Source organism: Stegodyphus dumicola, chromosome 9 (genome assembly GCF_044657685.1).
Source record: "Stegodyphus dumicola isolate Sdum_Otavi_A_Nest chromosome 9, ASM4465768v1".
Taxonomy (NCBI): domain Eukaryota; kingdom Metazoa; phylum Arthropoda; class Arachnida; order Araneae; family Eresidae; genus Stegodyphus; species Stegodyphus dumicola.
Genome location: NC_140776.1, coordinates 150,658,541 through 150,679,911, shown reverse-complemented (window position 1 = coordinate 150,679,911; position 21,371 = coordinate 150,658,541). Strand labels below are relative to the sequence as shown.

General features: G+C 34.4%; 1 protein-coding gene across 2 annotated transcripts in view; it reads right to left on the bottom strand.

Annotated features, from left to right (window-relative positions):
- Window positions 1-16,325: 16,325 nt before the first annotated feature.
- LOC118203030 (MBT domain-containing protein 1-like) overlaps window positions 16,326-21,371 on the bottom strand; it is a 100,733-nt gene continuing 95,687 nt past the window's right edge. For both annotated transcript variants that reach the window (XM_085824228.1, XM_085824227.1), the window contains 3 exons: window positions 21,036-21,125; window positions 20,598-20,660; window positions 16,326-16,468 (listed from right to left, as the gene is read on the bottom strand). In XM_085824228.1, the coding sequence (XP_085680354.1) occupies window positions 16,404-16,468; window positions 20,598-20,660; window positions 21,036-21,125 (218 nt within the window). In that variant the 3' untranslated portion in view covers window positions 16,326-16,403. The remainder of the gene's footprint in view (window positions 16,469-20,597; window positions 20,661-21,035; window positions 21,126-21,371) is intronic.

Sequence of the window (21,371 nt, the reverse complement as noted above, 5' to 3'; positions counted from 1 at the left end):
AATTTAATTCTCTCTTCAGATATCACTTCATTTTTCAAAAACAGAAGAATAGATTCAAGATCGCTCTTACCTTGTTGTGACGAGCTCTCCCGTTCCCTCTCCCACACGCGTAAGATGTCAGGGGGCAGGCAAGATTCAACTAACGGAAAAATAACACTAGCGTATTTATCTTCAGTCACACCGAGAGATTCCAGAGCACGCAGTTTTGTTTCTAAACTGTCGTACAACGATGATAGCGCAAAGTCCTTTTTGGTTGCATTATTATTTATCAACACAAGATTCAATAAATCCCGAACGTACACTTGTATAAGAATATCTTCACGTCCAAAACGATTCTTTAAATGTTCGATGACTTTCGGATAATTTTCTTTAGTTGTCGGGAAACTCTGCACTATTTCCCGTGCTTTCGATTTGGCAGCAGTAGCCTGGATCAGATATACGAATTTCAAATGATCATCTAGCACTGGATCTTCGTGTATCTTACTAAAGGTATTCCAGAAATTCAACCATTGTCGTGGATCACCTGTAAATTCAATCAAATTTATTTTCGGAAGCTTCAAATTCGTTGCCGTTGTTCTTGAATCAACAATTCTGGTTTCATTTACCGATGCATGAGTCAGCAAATTTTTCTCTAGTTTCACAGTGATTTGCTTCACTTTCATCCTGGCTGCTATTAATTTCTCCTTGTAAGTCTCACATGACTCAAATTCTTTAGTATATTCTTCTTGCGAGACTTCTTTCGATTTTGATAGGAGATCCAATATTTCTTCATCCAACTGTTGTAGTCGAATTCCTTTATCTTCCAGAATTTCCAGGGACGATAATAGAACATCACTGTTCAATTCTGACTCATTCAAATGTCCATGTAGGCTATTATATGCTTTCGTGAAGGCTGCACGCAGTGGTATTCTTCTTACTTTCAAGGCTTCCATTTCTGCTGTTAAACCATCAAAAGTGTCCTTTACCTAACTAATGCGTCCTGTCACGGACGCCACTTTTTATTGTGGTGATTCACGGTTTGAAAGTGGTTTCTGAATCAGAAGAGATTCGTGCACTAACCTAGTGCTTCGCATTAGAGAGTAAAGAACATCTATGATATAAAAATATACTTTTATTTACACAGCGAAAACGCGCAGCAACATTATTAACGAAAGCTCATTCTCCTAATCAATTACTTCTTTTTACACTCCGCTTGCGCATGCGCACTGACAATTGCCAAAGGAGCTTGGCAGATACTGCCATCTGTTGGATAAACTATTCGCTACAACCAGGACACTTTTTAACCGGAGCGGCTTTAAACGCTATTCCAGAATCTAACCAAATTCAAGAAACCATGAGCTGCAGTGACCGTTGGAGGAACGTGCAAAGGTTATTTCAACATTTCTGGAATCGTTGGAGCAGTGAGTATTTATCTAGATTGCAGCAGAGACCCAAGTGGTGCAAGGTACAACAAGACCTGAAGATTGGTGATATGGTTCTTATTAAGAACGAAAATCTACCTCCGCTACGTTGGAAATTAGGTAGAATTATTAAAGTGCATCCCGGTCTGGATGAGAAAGTTCGAGTGGTGAGTTTACGCACGTCTAATGGTGAAATAAAACGACCTATAGCAAAGCTATGCGCTTTGCCATTTAATTCTTGATTTAGAGACTTTAATTTTTATTTTTCAGGTTTATGCAGTTCAACAGTTTAAATTTATTGTTTGAACCCCCTTGGGACTTCAAGGCTGGGGGTATGTTCGATGTTATGCAAATTGTATTTCTTTCTTTGTACCGAGGAGCGGCGCAGACGCAAATTTGTTAGGTTTTTAAAGCTCGCGTTTAGAGCTTTGAGGTTGCTGTGAATTACTGGAGTTTCAACTAAGCGGAGGTTCTTCTGAGTTTGTGTTGGTAAGCTGCCACTGAAGTCGGAGTTTGTGTGGTCTTCGCCGTTCCTCAACTAACGTAATCTTTGAAAGTCAATAAAAAAGTTTCGGTCAAGTTAGGAGTCTGAGGTTTTTTGAGTTCTATACTGAAGTAACATCAAGTTAATTTACAGTCTACTATTTTTAAACAACGGAACGTACATTGTTTAAGTTGCTTTGTTTTATGTGATAATACTTTCTCTTTAATTCCATAAACAGACATAATTTCTTGTTCAGTTACAAAGTTCCGCTGTTCAAGTCCCTTAATTGCTGTGTCGAGAATACCGACTAACTTGTCAATCGAAATTTTTTTGTTTTCACTAACCTCTCTGTCACCTTCTTCATGTCTTTATCCATTTTTTGCAGCAGTTGCACTTTTTGTTTGATAGACATCGAAATATACTTTCGTTTTGTAGATCCTTTGGGAGCTCCAGCATCGGAAATTCTATTTGACATAATCGAAAGTTCAAGTTTACTTTTATAAAATTGCTCTTACAGTCTGCAAAAAATAATAAGCCGGATCCAATTCGAAGATTAAGGAACAACGCAATCATCAACATTAACTGTAATAGATAATTAGATAATTTTAGCTTATACCATCCGTTATTAAACGCTCACGCGAAAACGTATTCTACGCTTGCGCAGACGCATATGCAAGTCGTAAAGGTCTTGCGCGCACGCGTAAACGCCTACGCGCATGTGTCCACGCGGCGCATGCGCAGAAAGTTTTTAGCTTTGAGGTCCGGATTATGGGTGTCCGAATTAACGACTTTTGACTGTACATACCAAAGCGACTTTTCGCTATGTCTAAATAAGCAAACAGAAACATATTGAAGGCTTCGAAAGACCCTTTTATTAAGAACTCAAATATGCTGAATAGAAGGCCACGTGATGCTTACCAGCTCAGCTAGCATTTATGGCTAGAAATTAAAAGCAACAAATTCAAATTTAAACCAAATCTAAGACTTATTAGCCAAAGGCTATGTAGAAATCTTTAATGCGCAAGTTGGCTCTAACCTACACTGGCATGACAACACAATCTGCAAGAATAAAGCAGCGATTTGTTATAAAGTGATTTTTTTAAATTTAATAATTTGACTAATAACATATAATAGCGACTAAAAACCGGAAAAGTTGTTACACTACCCCACACTCAAAATGCAACACCAAGAAGAGGTGGCCCGAAAAGTATGCAAATTTCAGGGTAGACGCACGTCACCGAGTTATGCGAATGATGTGAAATGCGCAGCTTTCCAGTGCACGTTGAAGAAGATATAAGGGAAGGAACGTGAAGAATATTCAATTTTCGTGCAGTTATTTCTGCTAGGGAAATCATCATAGAAAATTTGTTCTTGTCTCAGAGGGCGCGTGTAATAGCAGAGAATCCAAGGCCGTCGTCGACGAAGGCAGTTCCAGCAGACAGACAATTTTATGCGAAGCATGGTGAAGGACTGAGAAGGGCAGGTTGGTCAGGCAAATCTCAGCTGACACACACCTGGACGCGTCCACAGTGCACCAGCTGTGGCGACGATGGTTGGAACAAGGAAATGTGGCAAGTTCCAGTGGTGCCACTGCAGCCAAGTGACGTCAGCACGCGTAAATCGACGTGCCCTCAAGCCACTTCTACATCCATTCTACAGCATGTTCAAGACACGCTGGATGGTCCCATATCGACCAGAACCGTTTGCTGCCGATTGGTGGCCAGTGGCCTGCACTCGTGGTGTCCGTTAAGAAGGCGGCCCACTGACCCCATATCATAGACGCCAACGTCTGCAATGGTGCCGGCTCTAGCGAGGTGGACGGCGGAATTGCACAGGGTTGTGTTCTGTTTAGTCAGGCTTCTGTTCCTCCAATGACAGTCACCGCGTACAACAGTGGCATCAATGTGGAGAGAGGTCCAATCCGGCAGCAATTATAGGACGCCTCACCGCGTGGGATCTTGGTTTGGGGCGCAATTGCGTATGATTCCAAGTCATCTCTAGTTCGTATTCAGGCCACTATGATGGCCCAACGGTGCATGGATGTGCTGCGGCCGGTGACACTCCCCTACCTTCAGGGCGTGCCCAATGACCTTTACCAGCAGTAAAACGCCCACCACACACTGCTGCATCAGCCGACGTGCTCTGCAAGGTGTACAGATGCTTCCATGGACACCTTTCTGTCTTGATCTCTCTCGATCGAATCATTTGGGATGTGATTGGACGCCATTTGCAGACCTTGCCAGAGGCACGCACAGAAGACGAACTGTGGTAAATGGTGGACAGGGAATGGAGAGCCATTCCTCAAGATACCATCCGTAGTATCATTGACTGTGTATCTAGACATGTTTCTTCGTGTATCGCCGTCCAAGGCAGTCCTACAACCTACTGAGCCAACAGTGTTCTCGCTCTGTGTTATGCATACCATTTCAAAATAAAGACCACTTATTGTTGTTGCTGTCTCTCTCTGTTTGCCGAGTTTCATAACTTTCTGGCCACTTCTTCCTGGTGTTAAATTTTCAATATTGGGTAGTGTATTACCACCTAATTTGGTTTTCACATGTGACACAGTTTCGAGAAAGTTATTACCACTTTTAAAATACAGAGAGAAAAATGCCCAAACCAAAAGGAGATATTTAGGGGCTTTTGCTAATGTAAAGTTTAATTCAGAGTTGCATGTGCATTTTCGATCTCAGGTAGTGTATTTAAAACAGATAAAATAATGAATGACCTAAAAAGAGAAAAATAATTTACCATATTGTTGTGGAGTTTGTACATATGTAAATAACTTCAATGAAATTATAAGTGAAACTTTAGCATTTTTTGGTATAACGTAACATGAAATGCTCAAAAAAGACAATGCTTGGCCAGAAAAATAAGATTAGTGTGGCAAGTCTAGTTAACATTAAAGTACATGGCTATCTCGCTAAAGTGGTGAGACATCGCCAAGCTAACAACGGTTTCGGTGACCAATTTTTGTTGCCAAATTTGGAGAGAAATCGCTAAACTTAGCGACATTTTGGTCTAGTCCCTGTATAATTGTAATTAGTATTGTGATTGAATAAGTGTAATTGATTCCTATATGTAACTATAACAGTATTCGGCCCTCATGTGCCTTCCAACAAGTGTGAGAAGTGGAAAGTACTAGAGATTTCTTGGCGGCCAAAGGAAAACTATATAAGACCAAAGACAGCACCAGTTAACAAGTTGATTATTTCAGCGTGATTTCAGAGTATTGAAAGATCTATCTAGGAGCTTTTGCTTTTAGATACACTTTGCACAGTGCTGTGTTTAACGTTATTAGTAGTTTGAAATGTAACTATTGATTGCATTCTGTGATACTCAGAAGAGCTGCATGAGTATTTTTGTGGAAAGTTCCAGAACTGTAAAGTGTTTCTTTTGATAAAAATAGATTTTACAATGCTATCGTTGGTTCTTTGTGCATTCTATCCATTATGAACCCTTACACACACAACAACAACAACATAGTTTAACGGGAACAACAGACTGGAATACATCTACAGTTTTAATATCACAAATAACAAAGGCGTGGAGACCTAAATAATTGTTGGCTTTAATTTTTCCTTATGCAAATTTTGATCGGAGGTCAATCGGCGATAAGCTAGCGTGGTTGCCGCTGAACGTCAATCTCAGTGGGTTGGCCGAGTATATATGTACGCCAGTATCGGCGAATGTGTGGTTATTATGAGGTAGCATAATGCTAGTTTTCTGTCTCTTAATGATTTTAAATGTAAAGGCTACGGTGTTAGCTTATTTTATTTTAATTTACAGAATAAAGCATGAATTTTATTTAGATTAGTCTTAGCTTTATTTAAGGGAAGCAAAATATGCTTTGCCTTTATCGCCACTGCCAACAGGGTTATGGGCCCAGCGCCAACAGCTAATCTGTCATCCAGTTCAACTCAGCATTGAAGAAATGTAGGTGAAGAGAGCCGTTATCCACGAAAAAAAGCTGACCTGTCTTAGAATTTTGTTCAAGTTGTTGTGCTCACACTTAGCTGAAGATGTCATTACTACCTGTAGGTTTTGAGCTGTTAAATCATGACAGCTGGGATCGATGGGAAGTTGATATGAAAATGCTGTTACTGGTTAGCAATTGTTGGAGCTTCATAGAGGACAAAGAAGAAGAATTAGATAAAAGTGCAACAAGGCATGAAAAGCAGGAATTCATATTGAGAGAGAATAGAGCCTTCACTACATTATCAGGGGCGTAGCTAGAGGGGGACAAGGGGGGAATCTGTCCTCGGGCGCAGAATCCAAGGGGTGCCAATTAGAAAATCCTCACGAAGGCATCCCTCCCCTTAGGCAGATAGCCCTAGTGTGCTTTGCCGTAATTAAATACACCCCACACACACCAAGGGGCGCCAAACTGATGTTACGACATTTTAGAATTAAATGTTTTCCATCCTTGGCAAGCAGTAGGGGGTGCAAAATCTTCAGTTGTCCCTGGGTGCTGAAAACCCTAGCTACGACTCTGCACATTATATTATGGAATTAAAACCGAGTTCAGGCCCCTGATACAAGAATGCTCAAGAGATAAAGAAGCATGGGAAGTTCTACAGAAGCAATTCGAACTCAAAACAAGAGCAAGGATAATTCAGTTACTGGATGAATTTTTAGTATTAGATATACTACAAATGAAGAGGTAGGATTATTCATCGCGAGGATAAGAATGACTGCAAAGAAGTTGGCTGAAGCTGGACACAACTTAGCAGATCTTTTTAAAGGATTTCAGGCAATAAGGAGATTACCCCAGGAATACTCTGGCATTGTACAGTTGATCTATACAATGGAAGGACGAAGATTTTACGCTGGAAAGAATTGCTGAAGACCTGGTAAGGGAAGAAAGCCGACTTCACCAGGTAAACACCAATTTAGAAGACAGCAAGGTAAGCATGTTTAATTTGTTTCAGATGTCATAAATTTGGGCACTTAATCGCTCAATGTAAAGAAAATGTTAGTAGAAATCAGAAGTTTAAAATAGACGATAAAAATGGACAGTTTAAAGATAAAGAATGAATGTTAGTAGAAAATTATGTAACAACTACAGATAAAGGAGGTAACGTAGATAAATTTAATTGGGTCGTAGATACTGCAGCTACAACTCATTTCTGTAATAATAGAAATTTAATGACAAATTTTGAAGAAATAAACGATATACGTGTGTCTTTAGCTGTAGGAAATTGTGAAAGTAAAGTACTAAAAAAGGGTACCGTCAAATTTGCAGTAAAAGTAGGCAATCGAATAAATTGGATCGAGTTAGATAATACGTTATATAATCCAAATCTAAGAAGAAATTTACTACCGGGAGCAAGGTTAGAAAAGGCAGGTGCTCATTTTGTGATTTCAGAAGGGAATATGTGGATATACTTTAATAATTGGGATAGATTATGTTACGCTAAACGATATGACGGACTTTATCACGTAAAACCATTTGGATATGCAACAGATAAAAAGGAAGCTGGTTACGGTACAGAAATTGGAAAGTTAAATAAAGTAGATGATGCGACGCTATGGCATCAGAGATTTTGCCACGTAAATTTTGATTATATTAAGAATACTAGTAAGAATCAAAGCGTGGAAGGGTTACCAGAAATTGAAAAACCAATGGAGAGGTGTGAACCGTGTATTATTGCTAAATCTAGTAGAATAACTTTTAAAACTGTTCCGAACAGATCGGATAAACCACAGTTGGTTTATTTAGATGTTTGTGGCCCACTCCCAGTTCCATCTAAGGGTGGGAGGAAATATTTCCTCGCTATTGTGGATGACTATAGTAGATTAGTAACAGTGTATTGTATGAAAAATAAAAAAATGAATCGTTCTACAACTTTAAGAATTATCATAGGAAAATGGAAAGACTGGCGAATAGAAAATTAATAAGTATATGCACCGATAATGGTGGGGAATTCTGTAACAGGCAATTCGAAGGGTACTTAGCTGAAAATGGAATTAGTGTTGAACGCACAAACGCGCACAACCCAGTAGAGAACGGTGTGTGTGAATGTTTTAACTGAACGGCCTTAGACACAGTTAAAGCTATGTTTAATGATGGTAAAATGGGAAAAGAATGGTGGGCAGAAGCTCTTCGCTGTTTCATACATACGTGGAACAGAGTATGTCATAAAAGCAACCGAACCCCTTATGAACTGTTCCTAAATAGAAAACCCAGTGTTGTTTATTTTAAAATATTTGGTTGTAAAGTCTATGTTGGCGTGCCAAAACAGATTAGAAATAAATTACAAATGAGGTGCAGAGAAGAAATCATGGTAGGATATGCAAAGGAAACTGGGGGTTATAGGATATGGCTACCAGAAGAACGTAGATTAATAGAAACCTGAAATGTGAAGTTCGATGAAAAACTGAATGCAGCAAATGGCATACTGGACCAGAAATGAAAAACTAAGTTTAAAAGACTAGAGCAATCTGAGCTTTTCGCAGAATCAGATAAAGAACAGGAAACTTCTAGAGAAGAAATAAAGTTGTCAGATGACAAATCTACCCCAAAAGAAGTATCAGACTTAAACTGGCAAAGAAAAGCAGTTAAAAGCCAGATGGAACACGTACAGACATATATTATTATGTAGAGGGAACTGACACCCGTTTTAGATCCTATAATGATATTGAAAAATATTGTGAGGCAAGAAATATTAAATTTGAATAAGATAAGTTTGATTTTAGTGGAAAAAACGAATACTCAGGGAAAGTTAATTTTGTAAAACAGGAGACTAGCTCTGTGTCTGAAGAGGCAAATTCCGTAGAAATTGTTATCCCACAAATGCTGAAGAATGGGATAAGGCAATGAAAGAAGAAATTGACACAATGAAGAAAAGAAAGGTTTGGGAATTACTTGAAAAGCCAGAAAATAAAACTATGCTAGGAAACAAATGGGTCTATACGCTAAAAAGAAATGAAAAGAATGGAGTGGTTAGATTAAAAGCATGTTTAGTAGCACAGGGATTCAGGCAGAAAAGAGATGAAGATTTTGATTACATTTACAGTCCTGTAGTAAATTTTTCAATTATAAGAATATTTTTCACTATACTGGTATATTTATATGGATGCACTAATTGTCAGTTAGATGTAAAGAACGCCTATTTATATGCAAACCTAAATGAGAAAATATATATGACCCAACCAGAGGGATTTATTGAAGATGTGAATTTGAAAGTACTTTAGAAAATCTACATTTTAAGAAAATATAATGGTATAATTGTGTTTATAAGGGTTCAAATGTAATTCTTTTGTTATATGTAAATGATATTGTGATTTTTAATAAAGATCAATATAATAAAGTAATTTTACAGCTGAGTAAGTTTTTTGATCTTAAAGTATTAGGCAAAACTAAAACATTACTTGGAATTGAATTCTTAGAGAATAAGAATGGGGTTTTTACACATCAGCAAAAATATATCGAAGAAATTTTTGAAAAATTTAAACATTTCCAGATACCAATAACTTCACTTCACATAACTAAAGGCACTATTCTTACAAAATTAGACTTTCCATCTACAAGTGCAGAAATTGCAGAAATGCGTACATTGCCCTTTAGAAATCTGTTGGGATGTTTAGTTTTTGTAGCTAACAGGACAAGGCCTGATATTACATATGCAGTATTTTATCACAATTTCAGGAGAATCCTGGAATTAGGCATTGGGAAGCATTGTTGAAACTGCTTGGTTATCTCAATAGTACTAAATTATATAAGTTAAACTTATCGAAGATTAAACATCTAAATTTATATTGTTATTCAGATGCTGATTATGCAAGTAATAGGGATAACCGCATGTCCATGGGAGGATTTATATTATATTTAGATGAAGTATTGGTAATCTGGAAAACTGTTAAACAAAAATGTGTAAGTTTATCAACCATGGAAGCGGAGTATATCGCCTTATCAGGGGCAGGGAAGGAATTAATGTGGATGAAAAATGTCTTACAAGATGAAATTTTAAAGTTTAATTTAAGAGAATGTAAACTATTTTGTGTTAACAAGTCTGCCACTGATTTTTCTCAATCGCCAATAGAAAATCGCTGAACTAAGCACATAGACATAAAATATCACTTTATTAGAAGACTAGTAAATGATGGAGTGTTTGACCTTGAATTTATCACCAGTAAATTAAATACTGCAGACTTATTTACAAAATCGGCGACAGCTGTTAATTTAAGGAAGTTTTGTTTAGGTGTTTTCCGTGTTTAAAGACAATAAGTGTTTTAGTATAATAGAATTGAACTATGAAATTCTGTAATTCTGTAAGTTTTGTTTTTGTCTTTGCATGAGGAAAAGAGGGCCGTTTGTTGGCTTTCATGTTTCCTTATGCAAATTTTGATCGGAGGTCAATCGACGGTAAGCTAATGTGGTTGCCGCTGATTGGCGGGTTGGCCAAGTATATATGTACGTCAGTATCGACGAATGTGTGGTTTCGGCATTAGCTCCTGCCCTTGTGGACTCACACTTCGAACTTATTGTCTTTTCAGCGCCCAAAGAACCAACAAACATCTGATGACCGCCTGAACACATCAAGCAGAATGCTTGATAATCTCGGCATAAGTGTAACGTGGAACGAATGTGTGGTTATTATGAGTTAGCATAATCTAGTTTTCTTTCACTTAATGATTTTAAATGTAAAGGCTACACAGTGTTGTTACCTTATTTTATTTTAATTTATGGAATAAAGCATGATATTTATTTAGATTAGTCTTAGCTTTATTTAAGGGAAGCAAAATAATGCTTTGCCTTTATCGCCACTGCCAACAATAATGACATCTAAAAATTGAATTGCATTGTCAACAGTAAAAGCCATAAATGTAGTGCAAAATTTTCCCCTTTTTTAAACATAATTTATATTAACTCAAATTCAATTCTGCTGAAAAATTTTTAAAATCAATCTAATGCAATCAATCCCATACTGCTGATCACTGAGTTTATTTACTTTAAAAATATTCAGTGTGCCAAATAGATCTTTAAAGTAATTATATGTATTTTGTTATCATTATTCTTTAATTATTATCAAACCTACACTTTTATTACTCACGATGCAAAACTGTACAGTACAAAGTCTTTAATCCGGACCTCAAAACTACAAATTTTCTGTGCATGTGTAACGCTTACGCATCCGTGTTTAATGTATAACAGATGGTATAAGCTAGGCTAAAATTATCTAATTATCTATTTCAGTTAATCTTGCAGATTGCGTTGTTCCTTAGTCTTCTAATTGGATCTGCCTTATTATTTTTTGTAGACTGTTAGAGCAATTTTATAAAAAGTAAGCTTCAACTTTCGATTATGTCAAAAAGAGTTTCTGATTCTCGAGCTGCCAAAGGATATACAAAGCAAAAGCATGTTTCAATGTCCATCAAACAAAAAGTGGAATTGCTGCAAAAAATGGATAAAGGCATGAAGAAAGTGACACAGAGGTTATTGAAAACGAAAAAATTTCGATTGACAAGTTAGTCAACAATTACAGGCACAGCAATTACAGAACTTGAACAGTGGAACTTTGTAACTGAACAAGAAATTATGTCTGTTTATAGAATTAAAGTGAAAGTATTAGCACATAAAACAAAGCAACTTAAACAACTTACATTGAAAGAAATGTTTAATAAAGTAAACAAATAAATATTAAGCTTTTTTTTGGTAAATATTAAGCTTTTTTTTGGTATGATACCCTTTAGATCATAATTGCTCTTTATTTCATAAATTATGGTTTCATATTTTTAAGTTTATAATTTCTGCATGCTATCTTACCAGATTTAAATTGATGATCTATAATCCGGAAAAACCCCTAATCCGGAATTGCCGAAGTCCCGATGAGTCCGGATTAAAGACTTTGTACTGTATATGCATTTTGTAAAGAGAAGTATTTAACTTATTGTTTCCATTACAATATGTAATAATAAAAACATATTTTATTTGTTTCACACAAAAGTTTATTTTACAAAAACTTCATTTCAAACTTTAATGCAGGCATTATTGACAACCTTCTAGCAACTTTACAATTTCAATGACACATGCCTTTTGTCTACTATTTATTATATCGAAATATTTTTAAAATTAAGTAAATGCAGTTCATTAGCATATAAAAAGGCAAATAAACTATTGCAGAGAATTTCAAATAGAAACCGATAATTACTTCATGATTCGAATTTTAGAATTAATATTAACTTCTGTTCCATCCTGACCAACAGTTTGCAAATTAGGAAAATCAAAGTTACTTGATAAAAAACTGAGAACTGTAAGATTAAGCAGCAGTACGGCTAAGACCTGTTTAAACTAGCATAAAATGCTCTTGCTCTTCAGTTGTTGTTTTCCTTGATATTTTTTCACCAGCATTAAAATGAGTTCATGTCTTGTCTTTTCACCCATCAAAACATACATAGATAATAATGGATGTTCTTGAGTTTTTGTTATAAGATCACTTCAAGCTCTTGCTCTTAAAGATTGCGCTGCTGATCTTAAAGACTGCGCGATCGAAAGCTGCGATTGATTACATACCATGTTACCTCAGGATCAAAATTCCATACCCTTTAAAGAATAGTTTCTTAAACGTTTTTTCAGTCGAGACCCCTTTTTATCACCAAATTTTTTTTGTTACCCCCAGAACTCCATAATATTAAAAATAATTTTGTTGGACCCCGTAAGTATTGCACAGATCTGACACACATGTGAGTAAAAGGGTCAATTTTTCACTTGTACTGTAAGTCGTTAATTCGGACACCCATAATCCGGACCTCAAAGCTACAAACTTGACGCATGCGTGTAAGACCTTTACCGCTGCAAATTTGCGTGTGCGCGTGAGCAAAGTACGTTTACGAATGCGCGTTTAATGTATAACGGACGGGATAAGCTAAGCTAAAATTATCTAATTATCTATTTCAGTTAATGTTGCAGATTGCGTTGTTCCTTAATCTTCGAATTGGATCCGGATTATTATTTTTTGCAGACTGTTAGAGCAATTTTATAAAAGTAAGCTTGAACTTTCGATTATGTCAAATAGAATTCCCGATATATATTTACTAATATGTAAAGGATATACAAAGCGAAAGTATCTTTCGGAGTCCATTAAACAAAAAGTTGAATTGCTGCAAAAAATGGATAAAGGTATATTTTTTGTTTATCTAAACTTTGTTTAGATAAACAAAGTTTTATAACGCCACGGCGGCGTGCAATGAATTGGAAGTTGATTTGTTAGCACTATCCTTATCTTAAGGGCAGATGTTTTTATTTTATTTGGCTTATAATTGCTTACTCAATGTAGTATTTCATCTCGATGTACTCCGTCTTTGATATGATTTAAATCAAATGCCTCGTCATTATAATTCACTTCCGATAGCGAAGAAAGTGACAGAGGTTATTGAAAACGAAAAAATTTCGATTGACAAATTAGTCGATATTCTCGACACAGCAATTATAGAACTTGAACAGCGGAACTTTGTAACTGAACAAGAAATTATGTCTGTTTATAGAATTAAAGAGAATGTATTATCACATAAAAACGAAGCAACTGAAACAACTTACATTGAAAGAAATGTTTAATAAAGTAAACAAATAAATATTAAGCTTTTTTTTTTTGTAAATTTTGATACCCTTTAGATCATAATTGTTCTTTATTTCGTAAATTACGGTTTCATATTTTTAATTTTCTAATTTCTGCATGCCATTTTACAAGATTTAAACTGATGATCTATAATCCGGAAAAATCGATAATCCGGAATCGCCGAAGTCCCGACGAGTCCGGATTAACGACTTTTGACTGTATACTACTGCAGTTTTAGGTCATTAATTTATAATTTTAAGACTTAGAACAATGGGAAAATTTTTAAAAAGTAACAGACGAAATGACAGCGTCATGTACAAAACAAAGAAAATGAACGTTTATATTATAGAAAGAACGCTTTCGCTTTTTTCTTTGTCTGTACTGTCTTATCTTTATCTATTTTCAGACACATTGTGTAAAAATATTTGGAATTGTAAAATTATTATAATAAGTTAAAGAAATATCAAAACTGCTAACATTTTTGCCGACCTCCCTACCCCGCTGCAGGTCCCCTGACCCACACTTTAAGAAACCCTGCTCTGAAGCAACATTCACAATAATTACAGCTGAAAAAACTCCAGCTACTCAAAACTCCAGTTCTGCATATGCTTAAACTGAACTTTAAGTCGAATATTTTATTATAATAAAAAGCCACCATTTTTTTCTTCTTAGGAATAAATTCAATCTCTTCCTCTTTGTTTGAAGTACTTGAGGACGAAGACTATAGATGAATTGTTCAGAAATAGGAAACAAAAGAAAGAGCCTACTTATTACTAGTCATATTTTCTTGCAACTGATGTATTTGAATTCTGTTTTATGCCTTTACACTGCAACCTTTTTTCAAGGAATTTTTTAATTTTGTGATTGATTGTTCTAATGACAATTTTTTTTAATGTTCTTTGATAAGTTAAAACAACTTCTTTCAGCTGCAGGAGCATTTTTTAAAAAATCTTACGAGCACATGTTAAATGTCTTTTAATGTATGCAATGAAGTATAAAAAACTTTCCCTCAGCCTGCTTTTAAATGAGACATCTCTCTTTTAATTATTAAACATACTATTCTTTTTAAAACTTTTCTTAATAATGTGATTTGCTATGAAATTTCCTCATTTTTTAATAATATTTATTGACTTAAAACTAGAACAGAATTTATTTCCCTACAGCCTGGAGTTTTTTTATTATATAATATTAAATGATAATCTTAGAAAAAATGCTTACTGGTTACAATTTTCAGTCAATGTCTGATGGTGTCATTATTCATGTTAATTATCTGAAAGTGAATGGCAAACTGGACATCTACACATATGTTAGCACACGGGGTATGCAAAGTGGGCAACTGATGTGTTTGCAATGAATGCATGTTAGAATTTGGGTGTACAGTTTTTCCAGAGTTAATGTCGTTTTTAAAAAAAGATCAATACTCAATAATTACAATTCTAAGTCATCAATTAAGTAAAACTCAAAAATGAAGTTTAATACTCAAGGGGTAACAAACAAATAAATGTCACTCACATGAACACAAATAAAGGTCACTGAAGATTTCCTTCAAAGTCTTGTACCAAGAACTCAGAACTGCCTTAAGCAATAAAAAAAAATTAATGAAGATAGCTTAACCATGGGCGGTCAAGAACAACAACCCCATTCCAAAGATCATCATCTGTCATTTTCCACATGAAGAAACTGTGAAGTGAATACAGAAGAGGTGGTTTCAGCCTTTTAGGCTGCCATGGAAATTTGAACCTGTCATTCTACCACTACACAAAAGCTTCATGAGGTTCGACCTCTTACCAATAATTTGAAAGAAAGAAAAACCAATAATTGGTAAGAAAACCAATAATTTGTATCTCATTTGCTTCATCTTTCAAAGGGATCCATTTTATGTGTTGTCGCCATATTCAGTGAAGCCAAGAGGTATGGAACCATACTGACATTATTGACATGTCCAGATATAGCCTGAACTGTGATTTTTAGATCTGAAGGGGTTTTTTTCACATTTTTTCTTCCCTTGTTCATGAAAGTGGTTTCATTGTTTTGTATGGAATCATAAAAGATGGCTGCATATCTTTGATGCAGGTTCCATAAATGATCACAGACATGTGAACAAGATATTTAAACCCCCAAAAAAGCTACTTAGGGGCCAAATTTTTTGCTAATGGAAGATAATGCATGTCTGAGTACTTGGAAATAGAGGACATTCCTCAAATTTATTAATAAGCTTAATCAGTACACTTGAACTTGCTTCAACATACGTGGGATGCCTTAGGCCTCCAAACTGTAGCATGCCATGAACTTGTAGGAACTGAAAAATGTATTTTCAAAACAGTGGTGTACAATTCCATAAGACTTGAATAAAATTTTAAATAAATTTTATGATATCAGGATTTCAGGTCTGCATGCCTGTCAGAGGTGTCTGTTTAGTGCCATCTATTTGGACCCAGACAACTCATATAGCTTTGCTTTGTATTTAGAAGAATAATATTTTGTGTAATCGAAATGCAGAATAGTAATATGCCAGCTCTGAAGTGAATGATACAATGGTGAAATTTTTAGGAAGAATTTGGTAGCCAAAGATAAAATTTAATCTGGAAGAAATTGTATATGTTAAAGTTTAAAAAAAGCCAATTTTTTTCACATTTAGACAAGCTAAATTAAAAAAGAAAAAAAAACCCTCTAATCTAATGCATGTTATTTTTCATAAATAGGGTTAATACGAAGGTCTAAGGTGATCCCATTTTTTCTAAAGATATTGCATGAAAGCATTCATTTCTTTCTCCATGTAAAATGACTGGTAGCTTCTGCTATACGTAAATGATCATACAGATGTTGCCTTAAGTCATCAAGGAGAAAATTACACTTTTAAAATAAGTTGATTCAAGACTGAAATACATAAAATAATGCATTTAATTAATAAGCATCCTACATATTTTTTGTACATTTCTTATAATAAACTTAACACATACATTAGACAGTAGTATCCATAGCTTGAGATTCAGATTTTGTCCACTCATCACCAGAATTGAGTGATGCTAAGAAAAAAATAAAAATTGAATTATTAACACACATACAAAAAAAAATGGGTGAGTACTAATAAATACATAAAATATATAAATGGTAAATTCATGGGTGTATTTTTAGTAAACATAATAACAGACATGTAAATATAACTCACAATGCCAAATATTATACTCTTCTCTAAGAGGTCTCCAATTTTGCCACATTATTAACATTTTCTTTCAGATGAAAATATTTTTATTTCATGAAAGAAATACTTTAATCAAATGTTATATTATTAAAAGTTGCAATTAGTGATATCATAAAAGAATTAATAAAATAATTAGTTCAAGTGAAACTTCTTTAAATTTAAACAGCCTAATAGCTTCCACCGCAAAGAATTTTTTGCCATAAAATGGCAAGATAAGGCAGGGTTGCCACATTTGGCAAGAAATCGCCCATGTGGCAACATTCGGTGACAAAAAACTGCACTTTTTTAAAGTAAGCATTTATTATGTTTCAACTATCATTCTGCCGAGATATTATCATTGCAGATACGGCAACCTCTGACCATGACTCACCTATCATTTAAATAGCTTGCTTTATATTAATCGCTTTCTTTAAATTGATGAAGCTTAAATCAGAGATAGCATCCTCACTAAGAACTATCGAAAGCTTTCTTCGAAATCGTCTCTTTAGATTTTCTATCACACCCTGGTCCACTGGGTTGTAATAGAGACATTATGTTAGCTGGCAATAAGACCACCTCAATATCCCCCACTTTTAATTCATTTTCTTTAGGATAAAAGAAGAAGCATTGTCCAATAAAAGCAGTGCTTTTGCAGGTAAGCTTTTTGACTTGAGTTGTTTTGTCACAGCTGAGACAAACTTGGAATAAAACCATTCTTTGAATAGTTGCTAAGTCATCCAAGTGGCCATTAAAAGTGCACAGGCAGGGATTTGATGATAATATTTTTAAATGCTCTTGGCTTTACTGATTTGCCAACAACCATCAAAGGGAGTTTATGGGTTCCAATAGCATTGCTGCATACAGATAAAATCACTCTGTATTTACATTTTTTGTAGCCTGGTGCAGTGGCTTTTTTTTTTCCCTAGATGCTAATACTTTCTCTGGAAGCAATACTAGACCAGTTTTATCCACATTATAAACTTGTTCATCAGATAAAGCCTATTCATTAATAAGAGCTTCCCATTTTTCTTTTAATTTTGTTGCGGCTTCAGAATCGGCTGATATTGATTTTTCTTCCCAAATCATGAGCATATATAAATTCCGTTTTTTTCCTTCCACCTGTTGAGCTACCTTTCACTTGCCTTAAAACAACTGTCTCTACTCATTTTCTGAAGCATAATAGCCTTTTCTTTTAATACTGGTTCATTTATTGGCTTTCCCTCGCTATGCTTTTGATTAAACCATAACAGTAAAACATTGTCTAATTTCTGTAACCTCGGTTTCTTTAGAGTAGATCGAAAACTGAGCACACCTTTATCATCAAGTTTATTACAAAATGACTTGACTACATTCCTCTTTTCTTCCAATCACTTACAGTACCTTTGCCAAGACCAAAAGATGAAGCGATAGATTTAAGGTTTTCATGTCTATCTTTTTTATGGCATCTAATCGTTTTTTTTAGCAAGATAACAATGTGTTTCTTTTACCATAACCATTTTAAACAATTTTTCTGAATCAAACACATTTTCAAATCCCAATATGTTTGAATATTATCAGGAACAGTGTTTGAGAGATTTAATTCTTTAAATTTCACCCCCCCCGGCAACCAACTTTACAGAGACCATCTGACCATTCACCATTCTTCACACTACAATATGTGCACCCTTTTCCTTCAAGGTCAACACATCATCTCTATTATTGACTTGTATTCTAATCAACACCCCCCCCATCCCTGTTCTGGAACCCTTTGATTTTTGAATTAAGAGGAGTTTGCGATACCGTTAATGCATAAAGTTTTTCTTTCTTCAAAGTTTATTTTTATTTTGTATTTAAAATATATAATTTTGGAATTTTCAATTTTTTGTAATTTTTTTATTTTCGTACTTAAATTAATTACTACCAGTTAAAGCAGAGATTCAGATAAACAGAAGTCGGTTAACGGGGAGTGTACTGTACTATAATCTTTTGGCCTATTCATAAAATCTATTTTTTTGCACATGGAAAGAAATTTTTGTTAATTTTCTCCTTATCAACACGCATTACACTTTGCAACAGAGTTAGATGAATTCTGTAATTATCGCCAAGTGTAATGGCAACATAAAAAGCTACCACACTCTTTAATATTCAATTACTAGTATTTAAAAAAAAAGTTCAGACATTATTGCACGAGTAATTTTTCACGCTGCCATGTGTTGATGATCATGCAGTGATGAAAGAAAAAAAATTAATAATAATGGTTAGCCAGGTCAGGATCAAGGGTATAAGTTATTAGTAGGTGTAAAATTAACAATATGGAATGTTTTGTTTTGAGATGTATAGGCCAGTGATTCTCAACCTTTTTTTGTAGCGGCACACTTTTAACGATTTCAAAATTTGGCGGCACACAGTGAAAAAGATAAGTTTAAAAGTTGTTTATTTACCACTGTGTAAAATAGTTTATGATAATAAATTTGAATATTAAATAAAATATGCACTACAAAAACAGCAGTACGTTTATTAAGGGATTAATTACAAGTTAACAATAAGAATATTTTTAATGAGAAATTTGAGCTTGATGTTTTTTATAATTTCATTTATATTCGTCATATCGTCTTCTACATTGAACAGTCTCGACTTTTTTTTTTTCTTTCGTTTTTATGTTGGTTAATACTGAAAATCCGAATTCACACAAATAAGATGTAGAAAACTGTAATAATATTTTTAAAGCTTTTTTGGTCATCATGGGATAATCGCATGTCTCCGACTATTTTAAAATTACCTCTCGATTATTAGAAAGCGAAATTAGTTCTTCCTCTTCATTCAAAGTTAATTCAAATACAGAAGTCCTCGGCACCCAAATCGGCTTGGATACCACAATTGGGTCTTAAAAAACCGAATTTCGACAATTCTCGTGTACACTAGGATTAAACCCATTATAATTTTTACTATACCCATTTCTAAAATTTGGCGGCACACTTTAAGAATTTGGCGGCACACAAATGTGCCGCGGCACAGTGGTTGAGAATCACTGGTATAGGCGAATAGTGGCAAAGCAAACAGGCGGTTATGGAACCAAACTATTGATCAGGTATTTTATTTAGTGCCGAATGCACGCTGTAAAGCATTAAAAAAAGTAGTTGGTAGCCAGGACTGGTTAGATCATTCTGGTTGTTGGACGTTATACTGCACTGCACCTTTTAATGAAAGCTTTAACAGATTTTAATGGTCTCCCAAAATGATTTGTTAAGGTTTTTGATGCTTTCACTGAGATCGCAATCTACCAGTTTGTTGTTACACTCATTCCTACTAACCCCCCTTTTGTCTTTTTAGCTTCATTATTAAGCATAATTTTCTTTGCACTTATGCTCTACACAATTCAACAGCAAAATTACAAAAATTTAAAAAGCAGCACAGCAGTATATGTTTTGAACTACCAATGAAGCAAAGTGCTGCCATACATTTTTCTGTCTTTTCTCAGTTTATCATATTAATGTTCTGTTTCCTTACTAAGATGACTTAACAAAACTTTTCTCTTTTTATTATTAATCTTATGTGTGTTTACTTTATTTATTAAATATTATGTTCTTGGTGCTTATAAAACATAAAATTTGGTTCAACAGCAAAATCACAAAATAATTAAAAACAGCATAACTTCAGAATTCCTAATAGACAGTTTCACATGCTGGAGATAAAAATGTTTTATTCTGAACAATATTGCCACTGCTCAATTTGAAATTGTTGAGTTTGTTAATAAAAAATTCATTAAAGTTTTACAAAATATGAAATAGATAATAAAACAAATTTAAAATTCAGGCTTTCAGGTGTCCATGTTTGGGTGGAGGACTACATTATTCATTTCATGGCTCTAAATATCATTCTTTTTTCACAATGTGAAACACATGCATACATTCATGCAGATTCTTTATTTTATTAAAATTTCTTTAAATATAATACAGAGCAATAATATTTGGCAGCATTAATTTTTAAATACTTACCATCACATGAATCAGTAGTACTTGAATCATCAATTGATATAACATGTTCTTTCTTTGATACACCTATAAAATTAAAACATTTGAATTTGAGCCAACAAACATCCATAACTTTAAATTTTCAAGTCTTAAACCATGATTTTGAGTAAGCACGAAGAAAAGGATTCATTTACTTATTAGTGAAAAACTTTTTACTAATATAATTTAACAATAAATAATACAAGCAAAAACAATTCTGCAGAATCAAAAAAGCAATAGCATCAAATTCTAATAAAGGTTAATCTTTTTCTTTTTTCTTTTTGCTATAAGAAAGAAAGCAAAGACTACCTTATCAGATGATATTTTTGAATTTATAAAGTTTTAGTACTTACTAGTAGTTTAAACTACTATTATGATATGTATTAAATATTCTTTTTATATAAAAGTCCTACAAGATATTACCAGCTCGAGTTATCCGTTTGGGTGTCTCAGACTGCACACTTGAAGACGTATCATCTGAAATAATTTTCTTACTCTTCACTCTCTTTCTTCCTGCAAATAATTTAAATGACGGATTATTTAAAATTAAAAAATATTCTTAATATTATTTGTGGGACAATAATAACCATACAGAAAGTTTAAAAAGGAAACTTAAAACACTTGTATTAGGGTAACATGGGAAAAAAATTATCATATACTGAATTAGTAATCAGAGAACTTTAACCTATTTTCCAGTTAAAGATGTTATCAAGTATTTAAATTCTTAGTGCCATAAAATAAAGCAAAAATAACAATTTA